At 44.9% G+C, this 24,490-nt stretch overlaps 1 protein-coding gene and 1 long non-coding RNA gene across 7 annotated transcripts in view; one reads left to right on the top strand and one right to left on the bottom strand.

The window, feature by feature from the left end:
* DENND1A (DENN domain containing 1A) overlaps positions 1 to 24,490 on the bottom strand; it is a 268,183-nt gene that overhangs the window by 41,857 nt on the left and 201,836 nt on the right. For 5 of the 6 annotated variants that reach the window (XM_083485794.1, XM_083485792.1, XM_083485793.1 and 2 more), the window contains 5 exons: positions 6,123 to 6,224; positions 5,539 to 5,626; positions 4,502 to 4,542; positions 2,914 to 2,985; positions 1,563 to 1,619 (listed from right to left, as the gene is read on the bottom strand). In XM_083485794.1, coding sequence (XP_083341920.1) covers positions 1,563 to 1,619; positions 2,914 to 2,985; positions 4,502 to 4,542; positions 5,539 to 5,626; positions 6,123 to 6,224 — 360 coding nt within the window. The remainder of the gene's footprint in view (positions 1 to 1,562; positions 1,620 to 2,913; positions 2,986 to 4,501; positions 4,543 to 5,538; positions 5,627 to 6,122; positions 6,225 to 24,490) is intronic. The other variant, XM_083485795.1, reaches the window with a different exon arrangement.
* On the top strand, positions 19,588 to 23,122 carry LOC310698681. The gene is made up of 2 exons (XR_014521695.1): positions 19,588 to 19,994; positions 22,976 to 23,122. It is a non-coding gene; the product is annotated as an uncharacterized lncRNA (long non-coding RNA).

Below are 24,490 nucleotides of genomic sequence, written 5' to 3' on the forward strand. Positions count from 1 at the left end.
ACCACAAACGGAGGTGGTATGGGAAGGGAGCTCCATTCAATCTCTGCGATCATATTAGAGGAGGACCTTACATACACCAGCCTGACCTCTCCAGAGGTCAACCCAGCATTACCCATTTGCAATTCAAACCCAGAGATGGAGCAGACCAAGGGCAAAAGCAGGCTCTTGATTATATTTGAGAGGTCATCATTGCTATGCACAGTCAGAGAAAGCCGCTTTCCTGTCTTCAGCGCATTTTAAAATTCCTCCCATTGTCGTACAGAAAAGCCACTCCTTATTTGGCAACCAAGATCGTAAAGGTGAGGCTTAAGGTTTGGTTCTTCCTTGCCAAAGCTGGGACACTTTTCATGTTAATGCTGGAAAATATGCAGGGGGTAGCGAGGTCAGTTTCACGGCAGCCTCAAATTAAATCGGCCAGGAGACGGGGGAACACCAGCCCAGTCTTGGGAGCTGGGGAGGGAAGCTCCCACCCTGGTCTGTCTGTCTGTCTGTCTCTCTCTTGCACACAGGCAGAATTTCACTTACAGAAGTGAAGACTGTCATTAGTGAAGGAAACCAAAGGCAGGATCTGCAGATGCCAAATGGAAAAACAGCTCAGGCTGGGCTGATGGATCCATCGACAGCCCCAGCCAAAGGTTCCTTCCATAGGCAGCAAAATGGCACCAGACATGGTGTCTGTCTAATATTAAAGACACAATCACACTTGGTTGTAGGATGCCATCACAGCATCTAAGGAATGCTTTAAAGGTAAAGGGACCCCTGACCATTAGGTCCAGTCGTGACCGACTCTGGGGTTGCGGCGCTCATCTCGCTTTATTGGCCAAGGGAGCCGGAGTACAGCCTCCGGGTCATGTGGCCAGCAGGACTAAGCCGCTTCTGGCAAACCAGAGCAGCGCACGGAAATGCCCTTTACCTTCCCGCCAGAGCGGTACCTATTTATCTACTTGCACTTTGACGTGCTTTGGAACTGCTAGGTGGGCAGAAGAAAGAATGCTTTACCCATTGCCAATTTTGCATGGAAACTGTTTTCCACATAGAAAATGGCGTGCAGAAACTGACCTGTAAGAGCCATCAAGAGTGTACATACACTGCTGCATGGACGTTAAACAGATGCGTGTGCAACCCACGCCATCCACACAAGACTTGCCTACCATTGCCACACAGAACTTTTTGTGCATGTGTGCAATAAATTTGTAACAACAGATACAGCGCCAGGGATTCTCGACTTCTCTCACAGAAGAGAAAGAAAGGAAGAAGAAGAAAGGAACAGTTCCATGGTTTTCGCGTGAGCAAGGGGCTGCCACCTCCAATGACTTGCCTCATCTCTCCTCCTCCCTTTTTTTGGTGCAAGGGGCACACATCCCACATCAGGTCTTAATGTATTTGGTTTTTTTGTCTGTGAATATTTATAACAGTAGGAAAAATCCAGGACAGCTGGTAATGCATTTTGAAGTGTGTTAACAACACAGCACCACACAGCTCTCTATTGATCACATAATGCCTTTCCTGGCCAAGTAGTTCTTATACTCTTTTTTTTTTTTAAGAATACAAACTTCAAGTACCTTTTGCTTCAAGCGGTTTTTCACCTCCTTTATTCCCATTTTTGCATGATCTTTTGCCTGCATAGAAAAAAAAGGGCGGAGGGAGATTAATTTAAGTCAGAAACCCTGTTCTGGCTGCAGAGGCAACTGGGCTTCCTTTCCTCCCATCAAGACCCACCTTTTCTGATTACTGAGAATAGGGAGGGGTGGGGAAATTGGTCCACCAAACTGAAGACATAATGGGTATAGAAACAAATACAGATACAAGAGGTTAAAAAACAATATTTAATGAGGGGGAAAGAGATTTTGTTTGCAGAGAATACGCTGCCTCCTAAAGCCTAGGTTTCTTGCTCTATCCTCTAATTATTTTTTTATGTGTGTTGCATGGTAAGGGTAAGGGTAAGAAGCCTGACTAGGGCAGGACCCGACTGTTAGCCGCATCTAAGGGAGGCTCATAAGCATACTTTCTGGCTTCTCTGCACCACCGCTCAGAGCTTGATTCTGGATGGTGAGAGAATATCGGTTTCATAATCCATTTCGATCCATACTGGCTGAATGTAGGTTAAGGAACGGTGGCAAGTGTGAGTTCCACCAAAGCTCCCAGCGACCATCTCCTGCCCGTGGCCTCCTGTCCTATAAAGGGCAAAGCAGGAACACAAAGGAGGAGACTCTGCTCCAGGTCGGGTCTCTGCCAACTTTGGTGCGCACCTTCTGCTATGGGGCAGAAGGGGGGATGAGCTCTTGCTGGAAACCTTTTTCCTGCCAGCTCCACTGTTTACTCCAGAACTTACTGGTCTCTGGTTGCAATTTAAAGTCTGAGTATCCATGTGTGACTTATCCTCAGTGCCTTTGTTAAATTTCTGCTAGAACAGCATTGCTTCCATGTACATTTCCCTAAATTCCTCCTCCCGCTTCTTATCCTACTGAAGATCTAACAGCAGGTGGCAGGGCTTGCAGCATGGGGAGGGGAGGAGAGAACATTCACACCGCATTCACACTTCTTCTCTTCATACGGATTGTTTAGTCTTTTTCTTCCATAAAAAAAATTTCATCCAACAGTTTTATGCCAGCACCTTGAGAACCATTTCAGGGTCTGATTGATGAAAAGCTAATAATGATTATTGCTACAGTATGTAGCTTTTATGCAGTTTCCGAGGGATTTTTCATTTTTAATCTAGTAACGAGAAAGACTTTCTGTGTATTAATGTCCTGGCTTTTTAGCCTTCTATTGTTTCATGCACCGACCAGTTTGGTCAAGTTTCTTGACTCACACGAAGGACACATTGTGTAGCAAGCAGACCACCTGTGCTTAAAAGCAACCCCAGCCTTCCCCTATATATTTGCACCTCCTATGCAACTCTATGACACTTACAAACTTGTAGACTGTCTTCATGGCAGGGTTTGCCTTGGTCTTGACTGTATTCAAAATGGCACCACTTCCTTTCTGCAATGAGGAAAAGGAACAACATGGTAAACTGTTACTGGGGCAGAAGAGCCAACATAACTCCCGGTTTGGAATGCAAATTTCTGCGCACACACAAAAAAAGAAGTATTGCAAACACGCCTGAGCAATACAAAAGGCTTCAGGCATTTTGCTCTTAACATCCGGTTATTTAATTTCTTAAAGGAGGAAGCAGGGCAAACACTTCAACGTTTTCTTGAATAGTCAGATACGTTTTATAAGTTCATTGAGTTCATACTTCATTTTTGTCATATAGGAGGCTATAGCACCAAACAAATATGGTGTTAAACGTGGAAGAATGTCTGAGTTCTCAAAGATCACTGTAGCAGGAGAGGGAGGGAATCAGTCTCCATTTGTAAAACCTGTTTGTGTATCTATTTCACCACATGAAAATATCTGGTATCTTGAGTTTGAAGTGCCTTCTCCCAAATCAGTCTGAAACTGCTTATGCCCACCGTTCTTCCACCGTTGAGAGGGAAATGAGGGCAGAACGGGGGACAGGAGAAATCCATCTCCTTCCAGAAGGGCCGAACTGCACGTACAGGAAGCACAACCAGAAAAGACGCACGAGGCTCTGATATGTCAGACAGAATAATCTAGTAGCCCAGTTAGTGTTTTATTTATTTTGCAGCTCACGTTGGCTTTTGCTGCATAATGTATTATTTTGATAAATAAAATCCAGCGTGCACAAAAGATGGACACCCTCCCTGCCAGCCCTGGCCACCCCCCACAAAGACTCACTCAGGCACAGCTATTTTTTAAAACTAATAATTAACTTTGCCCAATACTGGTTTTCAATTTACTATTAACAGTGAGCTTTATTCCAGCGAACCATATTGCAAATATTTGCGCCATTGAGAACTGGGTGATGATGATTAATTTATTAATTCATAGCACTTCTTTTTCTGCAACTCTTGGAACACTGTTTGGCATTCCAAGAGAATGTCAGAGGAGCCCGTCGGATGTTTTCACAGAGCTTCTTTTATTTGTCTCAGAACCCCGAGTGATCAAGGATGCCCGGTTCTCATTTCCCGCCTGACAGAAACTGCTCTGCTTGGAGTAAGTTTGGGGCTTGGAACACAGTGAGCTTGCTTCTGCTAATTATTTATTTTGCCATTACTATCTTAAATGTGTGTAATACGGAGAGGGAGAGACTACTTAACCACAACTCCTGGGATCTATTTTGGGTCTGCTATTCATAAATATTTATCATATGGCAGTTAATCTGTATCAATTAAGTTAACAGCGGTACTCCAAATACCAAAAAGGTAGTTCTGCCCGCCTCCTGCCTCTCTACCTTGTAGCAAAAACAACAGATTTTGGCAACCCGTCGTTCATGTGCATCGGAGCACCAGCAGAGTTCCTGCTTTGGGAGAGGGTGCAGAAACATCCTTAAGCCTTAACTAGCTTTGGCCCCCATCTCAGCACCCTCACCATAGGACTCAGAAATTGCTGAACGATCAGAATGAGGAGCACCTGGGCTGCTGGGGACACTTACCCTAACCGTTGACAGCCACTGGAGATACAGCTTGTCACTACCTGACACAAAGAGGCAAGCAGACAGATGAGAAGTGGCAGCACTCATTTTGCCATCAGCAGACACCCCCCCCCCAGGACAATGCAACTATGCTGGAGATGCAGCCTCCTTTGGAAGGACAATGCATCTAAGTTAGCTCCCCACTTGCCCACCCCCCCATAAAAACTAGGGCAATTAGTGAGATAACAGCTCCTTCTGAATGTGTCTTCATAGAAAAGAGCAAGAAAGAGGCTGCTTTTTATTCATGTCTAAATATAGCAAGGAGTCTTGTTTAAATATAGAAAGCTGCTCTGAGGGTTGTTTGTGTCTCCCTCCCCGCATCAACACTCCTGGCTGAAGATTCCCCGTCAGTGGGCTGGCCGTGAATCCCTGGCTTGATTCCAGAGGAAGGTGAAGGAAAGGCACTGGCCACCCCAACATTGAGGAGCCCCCCAGCCACACAGGGCTAGCCTTGAAGAGGTACCAAAACTACAACACGAGGCAGCCCACAAGACCCGCAAAACTGAAATCCACTGAGAGGCGAAAGAAAAATTCTGCCAAGGACCAGGCTTGGGAGTTCATTCTGACTTCAACCGAATCTCTAATTCACGGGCTTTCAAAATTTGTTTCTATGTTTGTTAATACAAGCAGGTATTATATGTTATTTCCCCCATTATTTGACTTCTAAGACACCAGCAGCATAGAGAAAGGGCTATAAATATATATATTCCTTGGTGTTTTTTCTGCTTTTCATTTCTTGTTTTGTCCCCCAGGCCTTTATGTAACTTAAAACCTCACTACCTTGGCCAGGCTGGAACCTAATTAATTGTCTACAGCATGAAGTTTTGAAAAGTGCAGTCACAGACCAGCTTGAGGAAAAACCCCTTTTGCTTCCCTTGCTAATCTTTCTAAAGGTCTAAGGAAGCTCCCTGGCACTTCTGGTCCAAACAGAAGGGTCACCTCCTTTGCTTGGCATTTCTAAGTGATGTCCACAAACTCAAGCAAATATTCCTCCTTACCAGCATATTCGCCCATGTTGATCTCTTCCTCAAAGACATCACTGAAACCTTCTCCGGAGTTGAGAAGATCAAGGCGGCCATCAATAAACTTCAGGAGAAGAAAAAGAAAGCACACCAAGAGCGGATCACACAGGCCATCCTAAAGCCCTGAAGAACAACCCCCTGCCAAGGTGCTAACACTCGTTCCCTTTTTCAAGGTGTCTCATATTATTATACCAGGCTAGAGATCCACTGCTCAAGCTTTCTGGCTTGATGGGGCCTCCAATATAAAACTGGAAGGGACTTGCAATGGAGAGCCAGAGGCAGAAGAACATGTCAGGTTTTACTGTTATAGAACAGAAAAGAGGAAAACAAACAAACAAACAAACAAACAAACAAACAAACAGCGCTCCTGTAAACGGATTGTCAGCTGGGCTGGAAAAAGATATTAATGTAGAGCACATCCCATTTTGACCCATAAATTAAGTTAATTATGAAACAAAGTGGCCAGCTGCATTTCACGGCACATGGCCCAGTATAGAACACAGTGCACAAAAGCAAGGCAGGGGGTGGGGATGGTTCTTTTGTTTAATGACCTGCAATACCTGCTTGAAAAGCTGCAGCTGGGTTGCGTTCTGCAGGAACTGTCGCATGGTGGCAGACCGGTGGGAGACAAATGTTTCTTCACAGAACGTGATGGGCTCCCCCTGGAAAGATGGAGTTCAGAGGAGGGGTGAGCTTACAGGTGGCCAAATGCTCCCAGAAGAGGACAAGCCCAGTCAATGAGTTGCAGTGGGCTGCATTAAGCACCATGGCAAGTACATTCAGGAGCAAGGTTCAGAGAGGGAGGAGGCCTCCCCAATCAACTTGCCCACCTCCAGACAGTGGGCCCTTAACCAGGGCAAAAGCCAGGGAGACTGGCCAATGGTCATCTACTTCCTCCAGGCAAACGGAAGAGGAAGGCTGTGCTCCCCCTGTCCCACAAACCAAGCAATTTTTAATGTCTCGTGTTTGATTTCCAAAAACAGGGGACACCTGGGGCTCTTAGCTGGAAGTCATCCCACCAGCCACAGAGGGATTGTTGATGCTTGCTCAGAGGCAAAGTAAAGGCCTTCAGCTCATTCTCAGAAGCACTCTTTGTGAATCCACGTGCTCCAGACTCCAGGCATTAAAATAAAATTAAAATCCAAGGAAGGCACAAATGAGGCCTTGATAACTCAACAATGATCCTGTCAATGTTCTTGACATAGCACAGGGCCACAAACACCTTTGTCAGGTGTTCTGAATGGGCCAAAACTTTTTTGGTGTTTTCAAAAAGAATGGAGTTTTATTTGTAAAATGCAGCAAAGCAACACCATTTGCAACTTTGGGGTGGGGGGAAAGGAAGTGTATTGTGTTGTGTTGTGTTACATTAATAGTGAAGTTGGTTATGTATCTGCTGGGGGGGGGGCACCATCTCTCTTCACGTCATGGCAACACTTAAATCTGCAAATTTGCAGCAAAGCAAGTAAATATATTTATGGCAACTGAAAAGTGGCAGTAAGAAGGAGCAGTAGAATTATGTCAATGTTAAGTTAATGCAGAGGTCGTTTTATCCTCTAATGAAAAAGTACACCCAGTGCTTTTCATCCATGAGCCAGGGGCGGGGGGTGGGGAGGGGGGAGAGATCATTCCAGGCAGATGGGCTGCTGTCACCTCGGTTTCATGGTGGAACTCCACAGCTGCATTCCTGTAATCCTCAGGTCTGGGAGGAGGGAGGAGTGCCCCCCCCAATCACAGAAGACCCTGGCAATCTTGGCCTGTGGGAGGAGCCTATAAGGAATGTCCATATGTGGAAAATTGCACTTCTCCCACACAGAGAGCACATCCTTTCTGCATTCCTTCTTCCAGTGCTCCAAACTCCCAAAGCTGCACTTTGTGACAGGGAATTTCATTAGCGCAAGCAGTTTCTGAGCTCTGGGCGCAGTACAGCGCTTAAGATTTCAGATTAAAACTGCAGAGTGGAAGGAGAGGAGGGCCTTTTCCTGCCTCCCCACTTCCAGCTGCTCTCTGAAGACTGGAGAAGAGACCCTCTTAAGAACATTAGGGGGGTGGGCAGGGGAAGGAATAGGCCAGGGGTCAACAACCTTTTTCAGCCGTGGGCCAGTCTACTGTCCCTCAGACCATGTGGTGGACCGGACTATATTTTGAAAAAATAAATAAATAATGAATTCCTATGCCCCACAAATAACCAGGAGATGCATTTTAAATAAAAGGACACATTCTACTCATGTGAAAACACGCTGATTCCCGGACCAGCCACAGGCCGGATTGAGAAGGCAACTGAGAAGGCCTTAGAGGTTTTCTACCCCTGGACTAGACCATGTGAAAAATGAACATAATATTGTAGCTGCAGTTCATTCATTTTCAGCTTTGTATTCTTGTTATTAAAAAAAGTGTACCTAGACATTCTGTTGTTGCACCCACAACCTAGTTTTAAGGTGCCATTTAGCTTTCATATCTCCGTTTCTAACACTGCCTTCTTCTAGCTGTTTTCTGCCTCCTCTGGATCACACCACGCCACTGGGACTGAACTGTGAATTTCCTGCTCTCGTGGCCCTATTGATCCTCCTCTGCTCAGAGGGAGTTTGGTATCACCTTCCACTTGGCCCACATTCCTAAACTGCACTGCCAAAAATGCAAGCAGGAATTCTAGGAGCTGAACACCAACAGGCACACATTGGAGATGATTTCTCCAGCTAAACTGCTCCAGCCTTGGGAGGCAGGTGACACCACACCCAGGATGGGGAATAAAGATACGGAGGACCGGAGGTTGTACCAGGAAGCAAGGACTGGCCTTACTGCTGTGGCCAAGTCCACCGTTATTCAATTTGCACCATCTGTGGGTCAAAACACAAAAGAGCCTCCATTCATCACCCCTGATGAATGGGATAGCAGAAAAAGCCACCTACTGCTTTGTATCTGGTGAAATATAACCTGATTTGCATTGCAATTTGCATAGGCGACCATTTCCTGCACCACTTTTTTGCGATAGCACATGAGCTACTGTAGCTAATATTCCCCTTGCCGCCTATTCCAGGGCTGAATTCTACAAACATTTCTAAATGTTCCATGCTCATAAAGCACCTTGAGGTATACTAAAGCCACAATGGAACTTTTACGTGTGTGCAGGAAAAGTGTATGTGACAGTTAAGGACACTACAGGGTATAAAGACCAGGAATGGTGATTGCAGCGATTTATGGTGCTGTGCCTGCTTATATCACACTGGATTATAAATTTTGCATATAAACTCTATTAAAGAGGAAGAAAGTGAAACTGCAGAGGAGTTTTAACTTGGAGGATTTCTGTTATGCAAAGAGCCACGAGTCCTGGAGGCTAGATGAGCAGCCCATCAAGAGTAATGGCCCCCACACTTAATTAGACCCAGCAGGCTCTATATTCCTCTATGTCTTGACTTTTTAAAAAAGTGAGTATTTTATTTAATGCTTTAGATCCTAAATTATGGCTGAGGACAACTATGCTCCCTTTCCTATTTGCAACAAACAGAGGGGGCACCAAGGGAGATCCAAAACAACCACACTTTGTCAGGGCAAGATGGCATCCTGTTGAGCCCACAACATTTCTGATTGATGAGCGATTCCACTCTTTTTTACTGGTACTTTTTTCCAGTGCTGAACAGCTCTTTGGAAGTCTCTTTCATTGCCTGAGATCGTGGAGAGAGGCTCCCTGTCAGAGAACAATACTGTGCCACATGGACAAATAAACCAGCACGGTATAATGTGGCCTGCTATGAGGGAGGAACTAGCTGGCTTGACTGTGAAATTCTAAATCTATTGCCTGCTAGCGTAATATTTTCAACTGGAGATGCCAGCAACTGAATTTGGGACCTTCTGCATGCAAAGCAAGTGTTCTGTGGCCAGCAAGCTAGACTCCTCCCCTGGAAGCACGGATGCTCCTTCCCTACCTGGGAAACACAATGCATGCTAGCCTGTCTTCAGCTTTCCCTTAGCCCTGGTATTTGGATGCAGCAACCATGTTCAGACATGAAAATTCCACCTGCTAATTGACTATACAACACGATTTGCAGCCACGTCGGGGAAGATGGGTTGGGGAAGAGGGAGGGTTTAGAGATGGGAGCTCCAGGAAGGTTAATCAAAGGTGGTGATGGAAGGCAGTCGCGAAAAGGTCACATTTCTCAGTTCTTGCGGTGTGATGGTCTCCAAGGAAACCTAATTATCCAACGAAATGCAACATATTTACGACGCGTATCTTACCCACACAAGATCAGCTGAGGTCACTGGACTAGTGTCAAAAGTACAGCATCCCTTGTATGGCAGGGATTCTCACTCTGGTGCAGCAAGTGGGGGGGGGGAGTGGTGGGAGAGAGGAAAATGGTTGAGCAACCCAAACCATAACAGCTGGAACAAAAGAAAGACCAGAGAGTGGGGAATTGTGACACAGAACCACATTGGACCGGAACCTGTGAAAACCTTCACCACCAAGCAGGGTGGGGGTGGGGAGGGCAACAAAATTCCCGTAAGAACCAGGGTTTTTTTTCAGCTGGAACTCAGGTCTGAGACCTCTCAGGTGGGCACCACTGCCGTTCCAAGACAACGAGGAAGGTGTTCAGGGCGAGAACAACAGCCTTGGGTTAGAACCAAAGGCCAAATGGGAGAAGCGCATATTGCATGCCCCCCAATTCCTGCCCCTGGAGTGAGTCACTGCTTCCAGGATCTCCCAAGTGACTGAGGGCTTCCCTTCTCCTCGCGCGCACACACTGTTGCACTAATGTAGCAGCACATTTATTGCGGGTGGGGAAAGGCAGGTGTTTTACTGTTGGCAAACTGTCCCCAGCTTCTGCAAATGAGGCAAAGAGCACCAACTTAATTCCAGATGGACTCCACTTGGTGGGTGCTTCAGACTTATCCACCCCCACCCCCCAGTTTTGCACTGTGGACTTGGAACTCCAAGTTTGTAAAAGGGACCAGCGCAGAATGGAAGCGATGCGTCTCTGCAGAGCCCAGTGATCTCTTCTATCCTTGTTACAGCTTCCTTTCACACCTCAGCCAGGGAAACGGGGCAACATCAATGAGTTTCATCAAGACAGGGGAGGGGGGAGGGAGAGGGAGGGGGAAGCTACTATTTAATTAGATCACATGGCCAGAGAAGCATCTGGCTCAGAGCATGGCAGTTTACACATCTCCCTGAGTTGTCGTGGAGACAAGCACATGACCAGCCCCGCGCAGAAACTCTGGGGCATGAGTCCAAGCACACTCCTAACGCATTCTGACAGAGAGCAGATGGGCAGCCAGTCAGATGGCCAAAAGGCACAGAGGCAGCCCCTCCAAACCTGGAGGTGCACAGGATAATTTCCACCCTGTAAAATCAACCTGCCCAGGAATTACACACACCTTTAATGTTAGTGCCTGTGTCAAAGCTGCTATTACAAAAGAGCTGCAGAACACGTGGAATTTCCAGAGTGGAAAACACCAAGCACAGCTCCTCTGCTGCGCTCCTCCAGCACCTGCTAATCCGGCTGGTTTGTGTAACTTTTGGTCATGCTTGCAGTAGTGCTTGCCCTCCTCACACCAGGCATGTGCCAAGTTGGTAGAACACACACAAACACACACACACACACAGTTCTCTCTTCAATAGCCCACAGCAATGGAATTCCCTTTTCCTGGTGGTGTGCCAAAAACCCCAGCATCCTTCATAAAACAAGCTGTAAAAACATTTTTTAAAAACTTGACCTGGGTTTAATTGCAAGGCATAACTCAGAAAAACAGGAATGGTTTCACAAATATTTCAGAGGTACCCAGTTCTCATAACTCTCAAATATCTTGTCAAGCGTTGTCACCGACCCCTAATGCTAGGTAAGTTAGAAGTACACAAATGGAACTTGTTTAGTCTTGGACTGTGTCGCATTCAGTCATCATAGATTCTTTTTGAACAACAACAACAAACCCAGTAATAAACTGAGTTTGATACTTGGTATTTTCCTCTGACTGCTAGCAAGTCTTTTCAGGAAGACTGAGCTTTCATCTAAAGTCCTCCTTCACAGGATCAGGTCACCTTGAACCCCCATAGATCCCGTGTTTGGTTTGAACACTGCACTGTCCAGGTTCATCTTTCTTTCACAGGCTGGGAATCTAAAGGATGTTTTATCATTACAACTGCCAGCTGCAAATTTTAATAAATAAATCAAATCTTGCTGGGTAATCTATAGCAAGCAATCCAATACAGCATGGAATCAAGGACTCAATTAAGCGCTTTAAAAAATAAATAAATATTTGCACACACTTCACTTCTAAGTAGGTCAGAAATCCTCCCTCCTTTCCTATCCACTTCTTTTTTTTTTAAGTAGCATAATCTCCGAAGGTCTTATTTTGTTTTGTGGGTTAATGCCATAATTTATTTAAAAGCAACCTGACGCATGTTAAGAGTTAACAGTCTTGCATAACGGTCATTGTAAACAAGCACAATTCCAGTTAAAGCACCCTCATCCATCCATCTCCTCGTCAAGAGTCAGATGCAGACCATAATTAAGGGTTTCGGAACATCTACCTGGGAGAGGTATTTTTGCCTGCTATTCCAGGAGGACGCCCTCTCTGCAGAGAGCAGAAGAGCTCATTAATGAGGCTAATTAGGTGTAAAGGGGGAAGGGTCTGGCATCAGCTGCAGCTTAGAGTAGCTCATCATTAAGCTCTGTAATCTCTACCCCAGAACAGCAGCTGATCTGGCTCCTCCGTGACTGACTGACTGGCCTAGAAGCCTCCCAAGTTAACACCTGAGTACCTGACAGTGCACCTTCTGGGAGGCTGGGGAGAGGCTTAACCCTACAAACTCCTGTCGCAAAAGGATCTGTGCAAAGCGGGTTTAGGCTCTTCAGGAGGATGATCGCCCACACAGGTCACATTTTGGAGACCAGGCCTGGAATCATCACACTTCATATAAAGGTCAAATACTGGAACTGCAAGAGACATGCCTCTCTCAAACCGAAAAGATACGCTCAGAGTTGCTGTTAAGAAGAAGCTTTCCAAAACATATTATGCTAGCATATACTGGTGAAAGTGTTATTTATATATGTTTTTAATGTTATTGTTGTGAGCTGTTAGGAACTCTTACCAGGAAAAAGTGGCATATAGATGTTGAATTTGGGTTGCGTTGGGTGTGTCCACACGTAGGTGAAGACATATGTTTAGAGTAATAGCGTGAGTCTTGAAGCGTACTCACCACATGGACTGACTCTGCTCCTGCACTGAGCTCAGAAGGAGGGGTCAAGCTCACACCACAGTCTGAGAATCAGACATGAGCTCTGTTTTCATATTACATCCTCCTACCTCCTACCATGACGGCTGCATGTATGAACTGGGCTTAAAACAAAGTCCAATGTCTGGGCAGACTCACTCTGAACCTGCCATGGGAACCTCAACTCACCCTGTCTCAATCCCCCATACAGTGACACGAAAATATTAACTGGCAATATTGGTATGAGATGATGGTCTACCTTACACAGTTATTTCTTCTAGATTGACAGAGGGGCAGTTTCCCAGTGGCTAAGGCTGTACTCATCTGCATGTAGGACAAGGACAATGTAATTGTCCAGGGCGCTCCACAGCCAAAAGAACACACATGGCAGATACCTAACTCTTTATTGTCAAAGCAGACGCAGTCACTTCAATGGCTCCAAATAGCCTCACAGACCAGTCTAACGTCTAGGCAGCTATTCCCAGGTCCGGGGTCTATGGAACAGCTGCAGGAACTGGGGGCCTTCACTTGTTTATGTACCCTACCCCGATGGGCTGCACACATGCAGCCGGAAACTGAGCCTGCATGGAAGCTTCCTCGGCTCTTCCCTCTTCAATCCCCTCCTGATTCTGGGAGATAGTGGTGCAAGAGAAGCTGGGGAAATACCCAGCCCTTTCACTTGCTTGACCTGTCTCTTCCTCCTCTCTTTCTGCCCCATCCTGTGCTCCACCTTCCAGGTATGAAGCTTCCCCTGTGTCTGACTCTAGCCTCCTGGCTGGTACGGTTCCCCACAAATCACTCGCCCCCTCTCCTGAATTAGACTTACCCCTCTTTCTCCAGTGCACACTCATCGGAGTCCTGCCAGTCCCTGACAATAATCTTGGGACACAGCTGTAAGGGTTTCTGTGGCCTCCCCTATCTCACCAAGCTCACTGACTTATTGCTCATCATTACCATTATTCAGATGTTTTCATGGGCAACTCCAAAAGTGACCTCTTTACCCAAGGTTCCAACCTTATGTGATTAGTCGAGTTTCTCACACCTATCAAGTTGTGTTGACTTTGGCCCACAAAAGCAACTTTGACTTGGGCTTTGAGAACAGAAAGCAAGCTTCCAACTTCCTCCTGTGGCTCCGAAAGTCCAGGAAGGAAAGAGTAATTTGTGACCACAAGGATGGCTCCAGCGTTTCTCTTTTCTTCCAACACCTCTGCACAAAGCAACAGAAATAGTTACAGCACTACAGGGAGTTGAACCTTGTTAACACTAATGCAAGAATATAGGCTATACTGTATTCATCTAATTCAGATTGAGAGAGGGAGGACATCAGCTCCATGGAGACCAGAATACTTGTTGGAAAAACTCATTCTGTAGCTAATCTTTGAAAAAGAACTACAAAGAGTGGTGGTGATTTGAGAAACAGATCAAGAATTAAGCCTTCAGAAAGGTCAGTCTTTGCTGGCTGTGTGCATGCAGTCGGATACTTCCCACATCCAGACACTCCACAAAAGGCTACAGCACTTCATGTACTGTGAAATCTTTCACTTTTACCATTATGCGTATTCAAAGCCTCACAGAATGTTTGAATTTTGTTTTTGTTGCCGATTCCACAAGACACACAATTCTGATCAGACAAAACTTCTGACCACCCGACTGGTTTACCTGTGTCTACCCCGCATAAAAAATGCTCCAGGCGGCATTCACTAGAACTGGCTGCAGCAAAAGTTAATACATAGAGTTACACACCACCCCAATCTCTGAGCAGTGAGAGACTCTGGGGAGCTCAAGCCCTTTACCCAGGTTTCAGTTTCCTCAGAATGAAAGTCAGTGGAGATTGCGGTGTGTTTAGGACCATCTATGTAGAGGCCATTAAGAGAGATACCTGCAATGCACTGGAGAAGGACTCTGCCTTCTGAAATATTTTCAGGAACTACAACTGGCAGCTATCAGACAGCAATGAGAGATCAGTCCACGGGAACAAGTGAGACCAATTCTGAACTCCACTAGGTCCCAGTTAGCTTCCAGGCGCAGTTCAAAGGCCTTGTGCTTACATTTGGTCAAGGGTGTCTGACGGACTGCTTCCTGGCATACGTTTCAAACTCATGTGTTAAATTCCTCCTCAGAGACCCTCCCCTGGTGTCTAAAACAAGAGAAGGCATTATCTAGGAGATAACTTGTTCTACAGGGGTGCCTAAAGTGAAAGCTTCCTCCTTTTGTTCCTGGCATTCCAATGAGTGCATGGTTGTCCCAATCATTACTTTGACAATGATGATCTTTGCTTCTTCCAGTACACTGACATTTGTTCGTCTGTCTTCCCAAGAGATGTGTAAAAATTTTCAGAGACACCGTTGATGGAATCTTTTGAGGATCTGGAGATGGCGTTTATAAGTGGTCCATGTTTCACAGGCGTACAGTAAAGTTGGTAGTTCCCTGTGAATGTCCCAGTCCTCAAACACTCTGCGCTTCAATTGGGAGAAAGCTGCACTCACGGAGCTCAGGTGATGCTGGATTTCAGGATCAATGACGGCTCTTGTGGAAATATAACTGATGAGGTAGGAAAAGTGATCAACACTTTCCAATGTTACACCATTAAGTTGGATTTGTGGCGCTGCAGAGGGGTTGATTTGTGCTTGTTGGTTAAGCACTTTGATTTTTTTAGATATTGAGTGGTATGCCAAGCTTTTCATAAGCTTCTGTGCAGATATTTAGGATGGTTTGGAAGTCATCCTCTGAGCGTGCACACACTACGTTGTCATCAGCATACTGAAGCTCTATGGTGGATGTTATGGTAACCTTTCAGCCTACTCAGATGAAAGAGCTTTCCATCTGTTTGATATATGATTTCCACCCTGGTGGGGAGTTTCCCTTCGACAATATGTAGGATCATGGCCATGTACATAATAAATAGAACTGGGGCGGTAACACATCCCTGTTTAACACCTGATCCCACTGTGAATGGTTTACTTTGAGAGCTGTGAAAAAGGCAAATTCCATGCTAGGGATCATCAGGAAACTGAAAATAAAACTGCCGATATCATAATGATGTTATACAAATCTATGGTGGGACCCTATTTGGAATACTGTGTATAGTTCTGGTTGCCTCATCCAAAAAAGGATATTGTAGAGTTGGAAAAGGTTCAGAAAAAATAGGCAAGCAGAATGACTGTGGAGATGCAGCAACTCCTCTATGATGAAAGATTTGGGACTTTTTAGTTTAGAGAAAAGATAAGAGGTGATATGATAGAAGTTTATAAAAATATTCATGGCACAGATAAAGGGGGTAGAGAAAGCTTTTTCTTCCTCTTCCATAATACTCGAACCCGTGCTCATTCAATGAAGCTGAATGTTGCAGATAAAAGAAAGTCCTTCTTCACACACAAACTACGGAACTTGGTTCCATAGGAGGCAGTGAGGGCCACCACCTTGGGTGGCTTTAAAAGAGGATAAGACAAATTCATGGAGAGAGGATCTTCAATGGCGACTGGCATGCTCTGCCTCCTCCAGTTTCTGGGAATTGCTGGTCGGTGGAGTGCTGCAGTGCACATGTCCTGGCTGCGGGGCTGCCACAGGCTTCTGGGTGGCCACTGTGACAACAGGAGGCTTGATTACACAAACCATTGGCCGGATCCACCAGGCTTATGTTCTTATGTACTAAAAATATCTCACCCATACTTTTAAATTTCATAGCTGCTTAGTCCTCTCTCAAGTACATACATCTGCCACTTGATCTCAAAATTGCAACATTTCAAGACAAAGGAGGTTATTTACATCTTGAAAACATGGATGGGCATGGAGTGGATGATAGCATGGCTGGGGTTGCGCAAGACTCTCAGAAACAAGGTCAACAGTAATTGTTGCAATATATCCTGCAAAGGAAGAGAAATTGGAGCCAGAACACAAGGAGACATTAGCACGAGGCAACACAGGGCACGAGGGTGGTGCAAATGGACAAATGAAAGAATTAGCAGGGCAGCAGTTTGGTGATCCGCTTAGGGTAAAACACAGAAATGTCATAGCATCACAGAACTGTAGAGTTGCAATGGACTCCAAGTGCCATCTAGTCCAACCTCCCTGCAATGCACCAACCTCTGTTTAAAAACCTCCAGTGAAACAGAGTCCACCTCCCTCCAGTGGAGACAGCTGCCCTGTCAGAAAGTTCAAACACAGAAAATTTCTACAGAGGCTTTAGTGGCAACAAGAACAAAATGGGGTGCATTGCTTAACTTGTTCCCAGCAAAAGCCATAGATAATACTGAGTTAGGAGCTGTGTAATGGGATGGGGTTGGGGAGTGGGACTCCCTTCAGTGCAGCAATACGTCTCTCCTCTGTCAGGACAGAGAGCAAGGAGATGTGTGCTTGAAATTTCCTGCTGAACATTCACAGTGCTTAAACCCCTGTTTTGCTGAATTTTTTGTCTTTCAAACTCTTGAAAAGGTGGAGCATCTGGAACAAAAAAACACACTAAGGATTAGTCAGCCAGTGACTTTGTAGTTCTGTTTTCCCATCCACTATCCTTGTTGACCTTGGGCGTTCCAGGAGATGCAACCAACAGGGAAGCCAAGGTGGTCATGTGTGGCCTAGCAGGAAGAAAAGTGAACACTGAGATGAAGAGTGCAGGGTTCAAGTCATGTGCAGAGTCATGCCCTCTTTTGAATTCCCTTGCAGGACCTGCAAGTCAAGAAATTTATGGAAACTGGTTTTACAGGATTTCTGCAAAGACAAAGAGCAGGTCTCAGCAGTGCATGAAAGCAAGTGATTTAGGGTACATGTCTGTTTGCTGCAGGACACACAATTTGCCATGAAAACTGAGAAGTAACTCTGGTTCCCTGTAGTTTCATTCCTGCCCCCACCTCAACCATGTCAAAATGGCTGTACCAGTCACACTAGAAAGCATAAACAAGCCCCTGGTTTTTGCATTTTATGTTCCTGCTGCCTTTAAGAAAAGAAAACCACTTCAAATTACATATATTATTTATGCATTTTTAGAGTTGTCATCCTTTTATATAAGGTTTCTTTTTATATCATCCTTTAACTGTTTTCCCCAGGAATTGCTTTTCATTGGATATTAACTCCAAAATCCTTTCACAATTCTTGCCATCTCCTGAACAAATCAGTAAAAGACTTAAACCCACTTCAATATGTATATAGTTTTGCCTAACAATGCAGACTAATTGTATCTCTTTAATAGGAAATATGTTTATTAATAAAACCCTGTTTGTCTTTATTACCGATGATGGGAGTTCAAAGCAGAGAAACAAACATCTAAACATCAAGGAGGTGTCAGAGGTAAACGAAGGGAGGCCAAGTGAAGCGCATGTGATGCGCTAATTGTATTCCAAAAAAAAAGAAAAAGAGGATTAATGGAGGGAAGACAGAAATGGAGCTCCCAATTACCACAGAAGTGTCTATTTCACAATGCACTTCCTGTGACTTGAGGAAGACATTTTTGCACCCATTGGAATTTCGAAGAAAGCGGCTCCCCAGCTGTTATGTGCATAAATCTCTCATGCTGTACATACACAGCTTATTTAAATAGCAAGAAAAAGTTACCATTTACAAAATGTATATTTCAGTCATAGCACACATGCACACACACACACAAAATCTGTCAGTTTGTGAGGAAAAGTGCAGAAGAGAAAGCAACACTAGATTAAAGCAGCTGCTTTGAGGAGCATGATCCAGCCAATCCGTCAACAGCGAAGCTCACACTCCCGGGCCTTTGCTAAAACTCAGGGTCACGGCAGGTCTTGAAGGCTCCACCCACCACTGGGCGGCCAGGAGGGACCCCCATGTTTCCTGGCTGATGTGGGAAGACTCTTTTCTTACAGCACAAGGTGCTTGTTGCTTTCTTTGCCTCATTTCTGTTGAGAGGGATCTACTCAAGGGCTTCGTCAAAAATTCCAGTGCAATGCACACCTCATTATATGGTCATAGATCCAAAAACATATCTACACCTACAACTATCTATCCATGGCCATATTAATTCAACCAACTCTTTTTTTCCTTCAGGGAATATTGCTAATTTAACATATTCTGTTGATCTGAATTGGCAGATTGCTACAATGAATAGCTGCAACTGACTTGAATTACGCCGGGTCGAACTGATGCAGGGTCTGACCACCTGTCAAACCAGTGATCCTGCGCCCTGCCAGCAACAGGCTTCTGGTTCATTTTGCTGGGCTCCCTGCTGTAAATAACTAGATAACTACAGCTGCTGTAAATAACTAGGTAAGAGCACAAGAAGCGCTTTGCTGGATCAGGCCCATGGCCCCTGTTCTCACGGGGGCTGACCAGATGGGAAACCAGCAAGCAGGATTGAGCACAACAGCATTTCCGCATGTGTGATTGCCAACAACTGGTATTCAGGAGCCAGACTGCTGTGGAGGCAGAGCACAGCCATGGTGGTTCGTGGCCTTTGCTAGCCTTGTCCTTTGATGGTCTAAGACAAACCACCACCGCTTAGCTTCAGCTTGTCCATTGGCAACGTCAAAGGCAGAAAGAGAGGAAGTCAGGTGAGGGAGTCAAGGCAGAATAATTTATCAGCTGAACACTTAAATTCCCTCTTCACTAATGCTAAAATATTACACTGCCACTTCCCGCTCTCCAAATCCTTCTTCAGTAACGGGGAGATTTAAAGAGGCTTTCAAATGGTTATTACTTTACTTCCACAGCATCTTCCCAGAAGGCAAACATCATCAGTCCCGCCACAAAAAAAGGCTGGGGATTTTTTTTTAAAGTGTCCTCAAATAAAATTAAGAAGGCAGCAGTAAAGTTCTCCTATACCATCCTGTGCTCAGGTGTAGCAGGGATGTGCCCAGTTTTAATGTTGGGGTTAACTGATTCAGAGTTAATAAACGCAGCCTACTTCTGAATTCAGAGCCCCTGTCACAAAGCTCCACCCACAGACACACCAAGGGAGCAGTGAAAAGGAATCAACCCTTCAAGGGCGGATTAATACAACCACAAACAAAACCTCCCGAGGCTGGAAGGGGCCCCTTGTTGGGCCGAGGCATATGGAAAGTTCAGCTCCAATTGAATGTCTCAATGACAGCTGACACTCCACCATGCTCCAGCGGCTGCAGGAATATTTCCTCCCATTAAAGGCACTGGGAGATGCTTCCTCATAGGAAGAAGGAACTAATGAGAAGCGGCCTTTTATTTCTCCTTCTCCCAGTAGTGAAAGCGAAGCTGAATGGAGTGGAGGAGTGCTTGGCAAATTCCGCCCTGCTCAGTGAGTATTTATTCAGGCTTTACATTTGATCCAAACTAACGGCTTGAAACTATAAAGCATTCTCACTTTAAAAATACAAACACGATTCAGGTAAGCAGCTTCACCCATCATCATCATCGTCAGCATCATCGTTATTATTCATACAGTTTATACACTGTTTGGTTGTATGAAAACCCAACAATCTCAAAGAGGTTTACAACATACTGTATATAATATACCAAAATTCATTTCTCTCTGTTGTCCTGATTCCAGCAACTGAAAAGCTGCCCCAATCAGAAATGTAATTTCTAGAAGATGCTCAAAGCTCCACCCACGTCTCTCGTAGCACCTAGTCTAAGTCCCCAGATTTACAAATCAGTCCCCATACAAAATCCATTGAAGTTGAAGTGTGTCGCCAGATTCATTGAAAAAAATCTGGTAACTTTAACCTAGTCCCACCATTGTGGAGTCCGTGCCAAAATGAGCACTTCGACAAAGTCAGGTGGTTCACGTAACCCAGCACTGTCTACCCTGAACGACACAGCAGAATTCGGGCCGTTCTGCTGCCCATCATCCTTCCACTGGTGATGCCAGGAATGGAACCAATGCAAGCCAAGCCTGGGCCCCACCGCTGAGCCTGCTCTTGGCCACTCTGAGATGGACGCTGCCATCAAAGCCCCACAGCCATTTACATCATGGCAGACTACAGTTAGCGATGCCTCATTGACCCTTGAAGCCAATTCCAGGTCTGATTATTAGTTTGTTTTTAAAAAACATATTTATGCCTTAACTATGCTAAAAGTCTAAGGTAGCTAACAAAATCGAAATCACAAAGATACATGAAACACAGTAAAAGCAGTCACAGAATAAAACCTACAAGACAGATCGTCAAAACCCAAAGACTCCCCCCCCCCCCAAATCCTTCCTGTCAGCCAAAAGCCAACAAAAAGGGGACAGAACATTGCTCTCTTCGGACAGAGTTCCGCAGCCTAGGTGTTTGACTAGAGATAAGGCCCTCTTTCTGTGTCCCACATACAGTGGGACCTTGGGTTGCGGACGTAATCCGGACGGAGGCACATCCGCAACCTGCAGTGTTCGCATCCTGAAGTGCCGCATCTGCGCAGACACAATTTGGAACTTCTGCGCATGCGCAAGCGGCAAAGCCCAGAAGTAACCCATTCCGGTACTTCCGGGTTTCTAGCGGTCCACAACCCGAAAACACGTAATCTGAAGTGTCCGTAACATGAGGTATGACTGTACACAGACAGAGGTAGGTGAGGCACAGGAGAGGCCTTCTGCTGATAACCTTTGTTTGACTTGATTTCTCGACAGAAAGCACAGACTATCCACTAGTGTGATGTCAAATTTGTATATATTAAAGCTCTAAAACAAGACAGAAATGCTTTACGGAATTTGCTAATAAACAGGTTAGACATTTTGTTAAGGGACAGACTTCACCAACTCTAAAGGACAAGTGGGAATGCTCAGTTGCCAGCCAGCCCTCCATGGCAATCAATGACCCCGCAGAAGAGCCTCTCCCCAGAGCCCACACTGGGTTGCCCCCATCTCCCACTCACATTGAGGGTCTCCATGTGCATCCACTGATAATTCAGTTGGCTTTTGTGCATCACAAGTCTGTTTTGGATCTTTGCGAAATCCACAGTGAAAGCCACACCCATGGCAAAGACATGCAACGGCTTCGGCAGCATGTTCGCCACAGGCCTCTTGGACCAGGCCTCCGCTTCCCCATCACTGCCCCACAGCCCCACATTGCATTGTCTGCTATCAGTGACCCCTGAAAGCTCTGACTTCGCTACCCCATTTGCTTATGATGTGACGCAGCAGAAGCTTTAAAGGGGACCAACTGCAACGCAGGTTTGCCTCTCCCACCGATTTTTAAAGAGAACAAAGATACTGTGTTTTCCGTAAAGACACAAGATTTTTGATGCAACTGAAGTCAATAAATGTTAAGAAAAGGTAGAGGATTTGAGAACGGCTCTGGGGCTGAGGCTACTGCACAGGACTAAGAGTAACTCAACAACTTAGGTCTCCAGGGGACCTAAAACCACAAAGAGCCACTTATGAGAAATGGGTTTCTCTTCCACTGAGAAATTTTACTACAAACAAGCAGTATGCACATTTTTCTAAATAAATAGAATAACAAATCTCCAGATAATCTGCACAGATTTTCCTAGTGCAGATGTTTCCTCCATGTCCATTTCTTCTTCCTTTCAGATCAGAGAGCAGCTTCTAGGGCAGCTTTGAAAGGACCATCCAGCCTGCTGTCAACCAGAGCAGGTATCTTCAAGCTCTTCAAAACCAGGACCCAACTTTAGCCCAAACATGCATCCGGGGACCCATTTTTTAATCATTTATGGTATATTTACAAGGCGCTAACGTTCCTGTCGTGGCCCACCTTGGATCAGGGTGCAACCCACTGATTGAAAACCAGTGAGCAAGAGGAAGTCATACTGAATTGTTCATCGTCTCGTTGTCTACTTCAGCGCAGCTAACCTTGCAGTTAGCAACTGCAACCAACATTTGCATTGCATTTGGATAACAATATTTGTGCGCTATCTTGAAGCAATGTTTGAGGAGGACTAAAAATAAAACATGCAATCCTGCTATTCGGCCTTAGCAAATTGGCAATTAGGTTCATCAAGGGAAGAGCATGATGTGTACAGGAGTGGAAAGGCGCATCCACTTCCATGCTCTGACGTTTTGCCTTTCATCTCAACCAGCGAAATTTTCAGCTAAATTCAAACTAAATAAAATCCGGAGCCATCAAGGAGTCAGCCATAACGCTTTTAAACAGCACATTGCTGTTATACACCAATGTAAGGTCAGATCAACAAGGGCTAGTAATCATAATCTAACACAGATTTTATTACAGACGATTTTTGCAAAAATAAATTAACTAAAAGCATAGTCATAGTTTGTACAAAATGTATTAACTATTTTGTTCATCTTCTCTTTTTAAAATAAATTTATTTGTTTTTCAGATTAAAATTTTGCAGCCACATATCGAACATACATCACAGAAACAAGATTCCATGGAATCTCCTGGACTTCCCCTCCTCCCCATTGTGGGTCTGATTGTTAGTCGTTTCTGCCTGCATCTTTTATATTACTGTAATCCAAATCATTTACCTCTCCGTTGTCTCCAAAATTCACCTTCAAAATTTTGTTCACCTTCAGGTTTGCCTACTATAACCCACAAATTCAGTTTGATTTTAAATCAAAACTTGTTTTTATTCAAAACTGCTCTTACAGAATAAATGTCCACATCCTCAACAAGACAGCTGTAATGATTTAATAATGGCCAGCCCCAAACTGGCTGAAAATGCAGAGCCACATCCATAATCATAAGACAGATTTGTTTATGCATTCATTCATTCCAAAATTTCTTTGTCTACGCTGTCAAAACCATTTTTTTTAATGTCTTACAATATTAAAGCACCCTCAATTAAAAGACTCTTATCATGGTACCAATTAGAAGGATGCGCCAGTATTCCCTGTTCTAAGGGACTCTCTGTCACACCTCCTTCGAAACTGGACTTAAACAAATTATGCAAACCCAAGAAGAAAAGATGGAAGTTAAGGACCCCTTATTTCTCAACCCCACCCACAGCAAAACAAACCACCAAAACCCAAGTGTCTGACAAATAAAGTAAGGTTTGTTTACCTTGACAACCTGGCTTGTAAAATCTGAAGTGACCTTGGCTGGGCCTTATTTTTTTAAGGGAAAAAGGTGTGTGGAGGGGAGGAAGTGGGGACTTCCACTTTAGCCTTCTCTTTGGGCAATGCGTGCAGCCTTTAGTCTCCTTACATTATTACAGCAAGTTATCAGGCCAGGTAGCTAAAAAAACCTACCTGCTGTCTGCCTGAGCTGTGTGAAATCACAAAACTTTTCCAAAAGTGTGAGATCCTCTGATGGAAAGCTTCAACAATGGCACAGAATATTAAGAAGAGGTTTTTTTTTTGGGGGGGGGGATGAATGCAAGGCCAAATTGTGTAGATATAAAAAATATTTATATATCACTTTTCTGGTGTCCAAGGCAGTTTACAACCAACAATTAAAAATACAGGCAACAGTAGAGCATTAGCAGAATCAAGCAATCAGGACAATAACAGCCGCAGAAAAGCTTCAACCAAATGCTAATCTATTTTTCAAAAGTTTTGCAATGTTTATGAAAAGAAAGTCGAGGCAGCAGGCCTAGCTTTTGTTGGAGTAAGTTTCCATAGCTTTGGAGCAACGATAGTATAAGACCTGCTCTGATATATCAGGGTCCGCAGTTGTTAAAGACAGCACAAAGACAATTAAGCTTCTTGACTGGATCTCAACAGGCAAGCAGGGGGAGATGGTCTTTGAGGTGCAAGGGTGCAAAGCTGCCAGAGTCAAAGCCAGACCCTCAAATTGGGCCCACAGGCAACTCAGTGGCCAGCAGAAGTGGCATCAAACAGGCTGAAAATGCAGTAGCTGATGTGTCTGTGTCATCTTCAAGGGCAGCCTGACT

The sequence above is a fragment of the Podarcis liolepis genome, assembly GCF_965112155.1.
Source record: "Podarcis liolepis genome assembly, chromosome: Z".
NCBI classification, from domain to species: domain Eukaryota; kingdom Metazoa; phylum Chordata; class Lepidosauria; order Squamata; family Lacertidae; genus Podarcis; species Podarcis liolepis.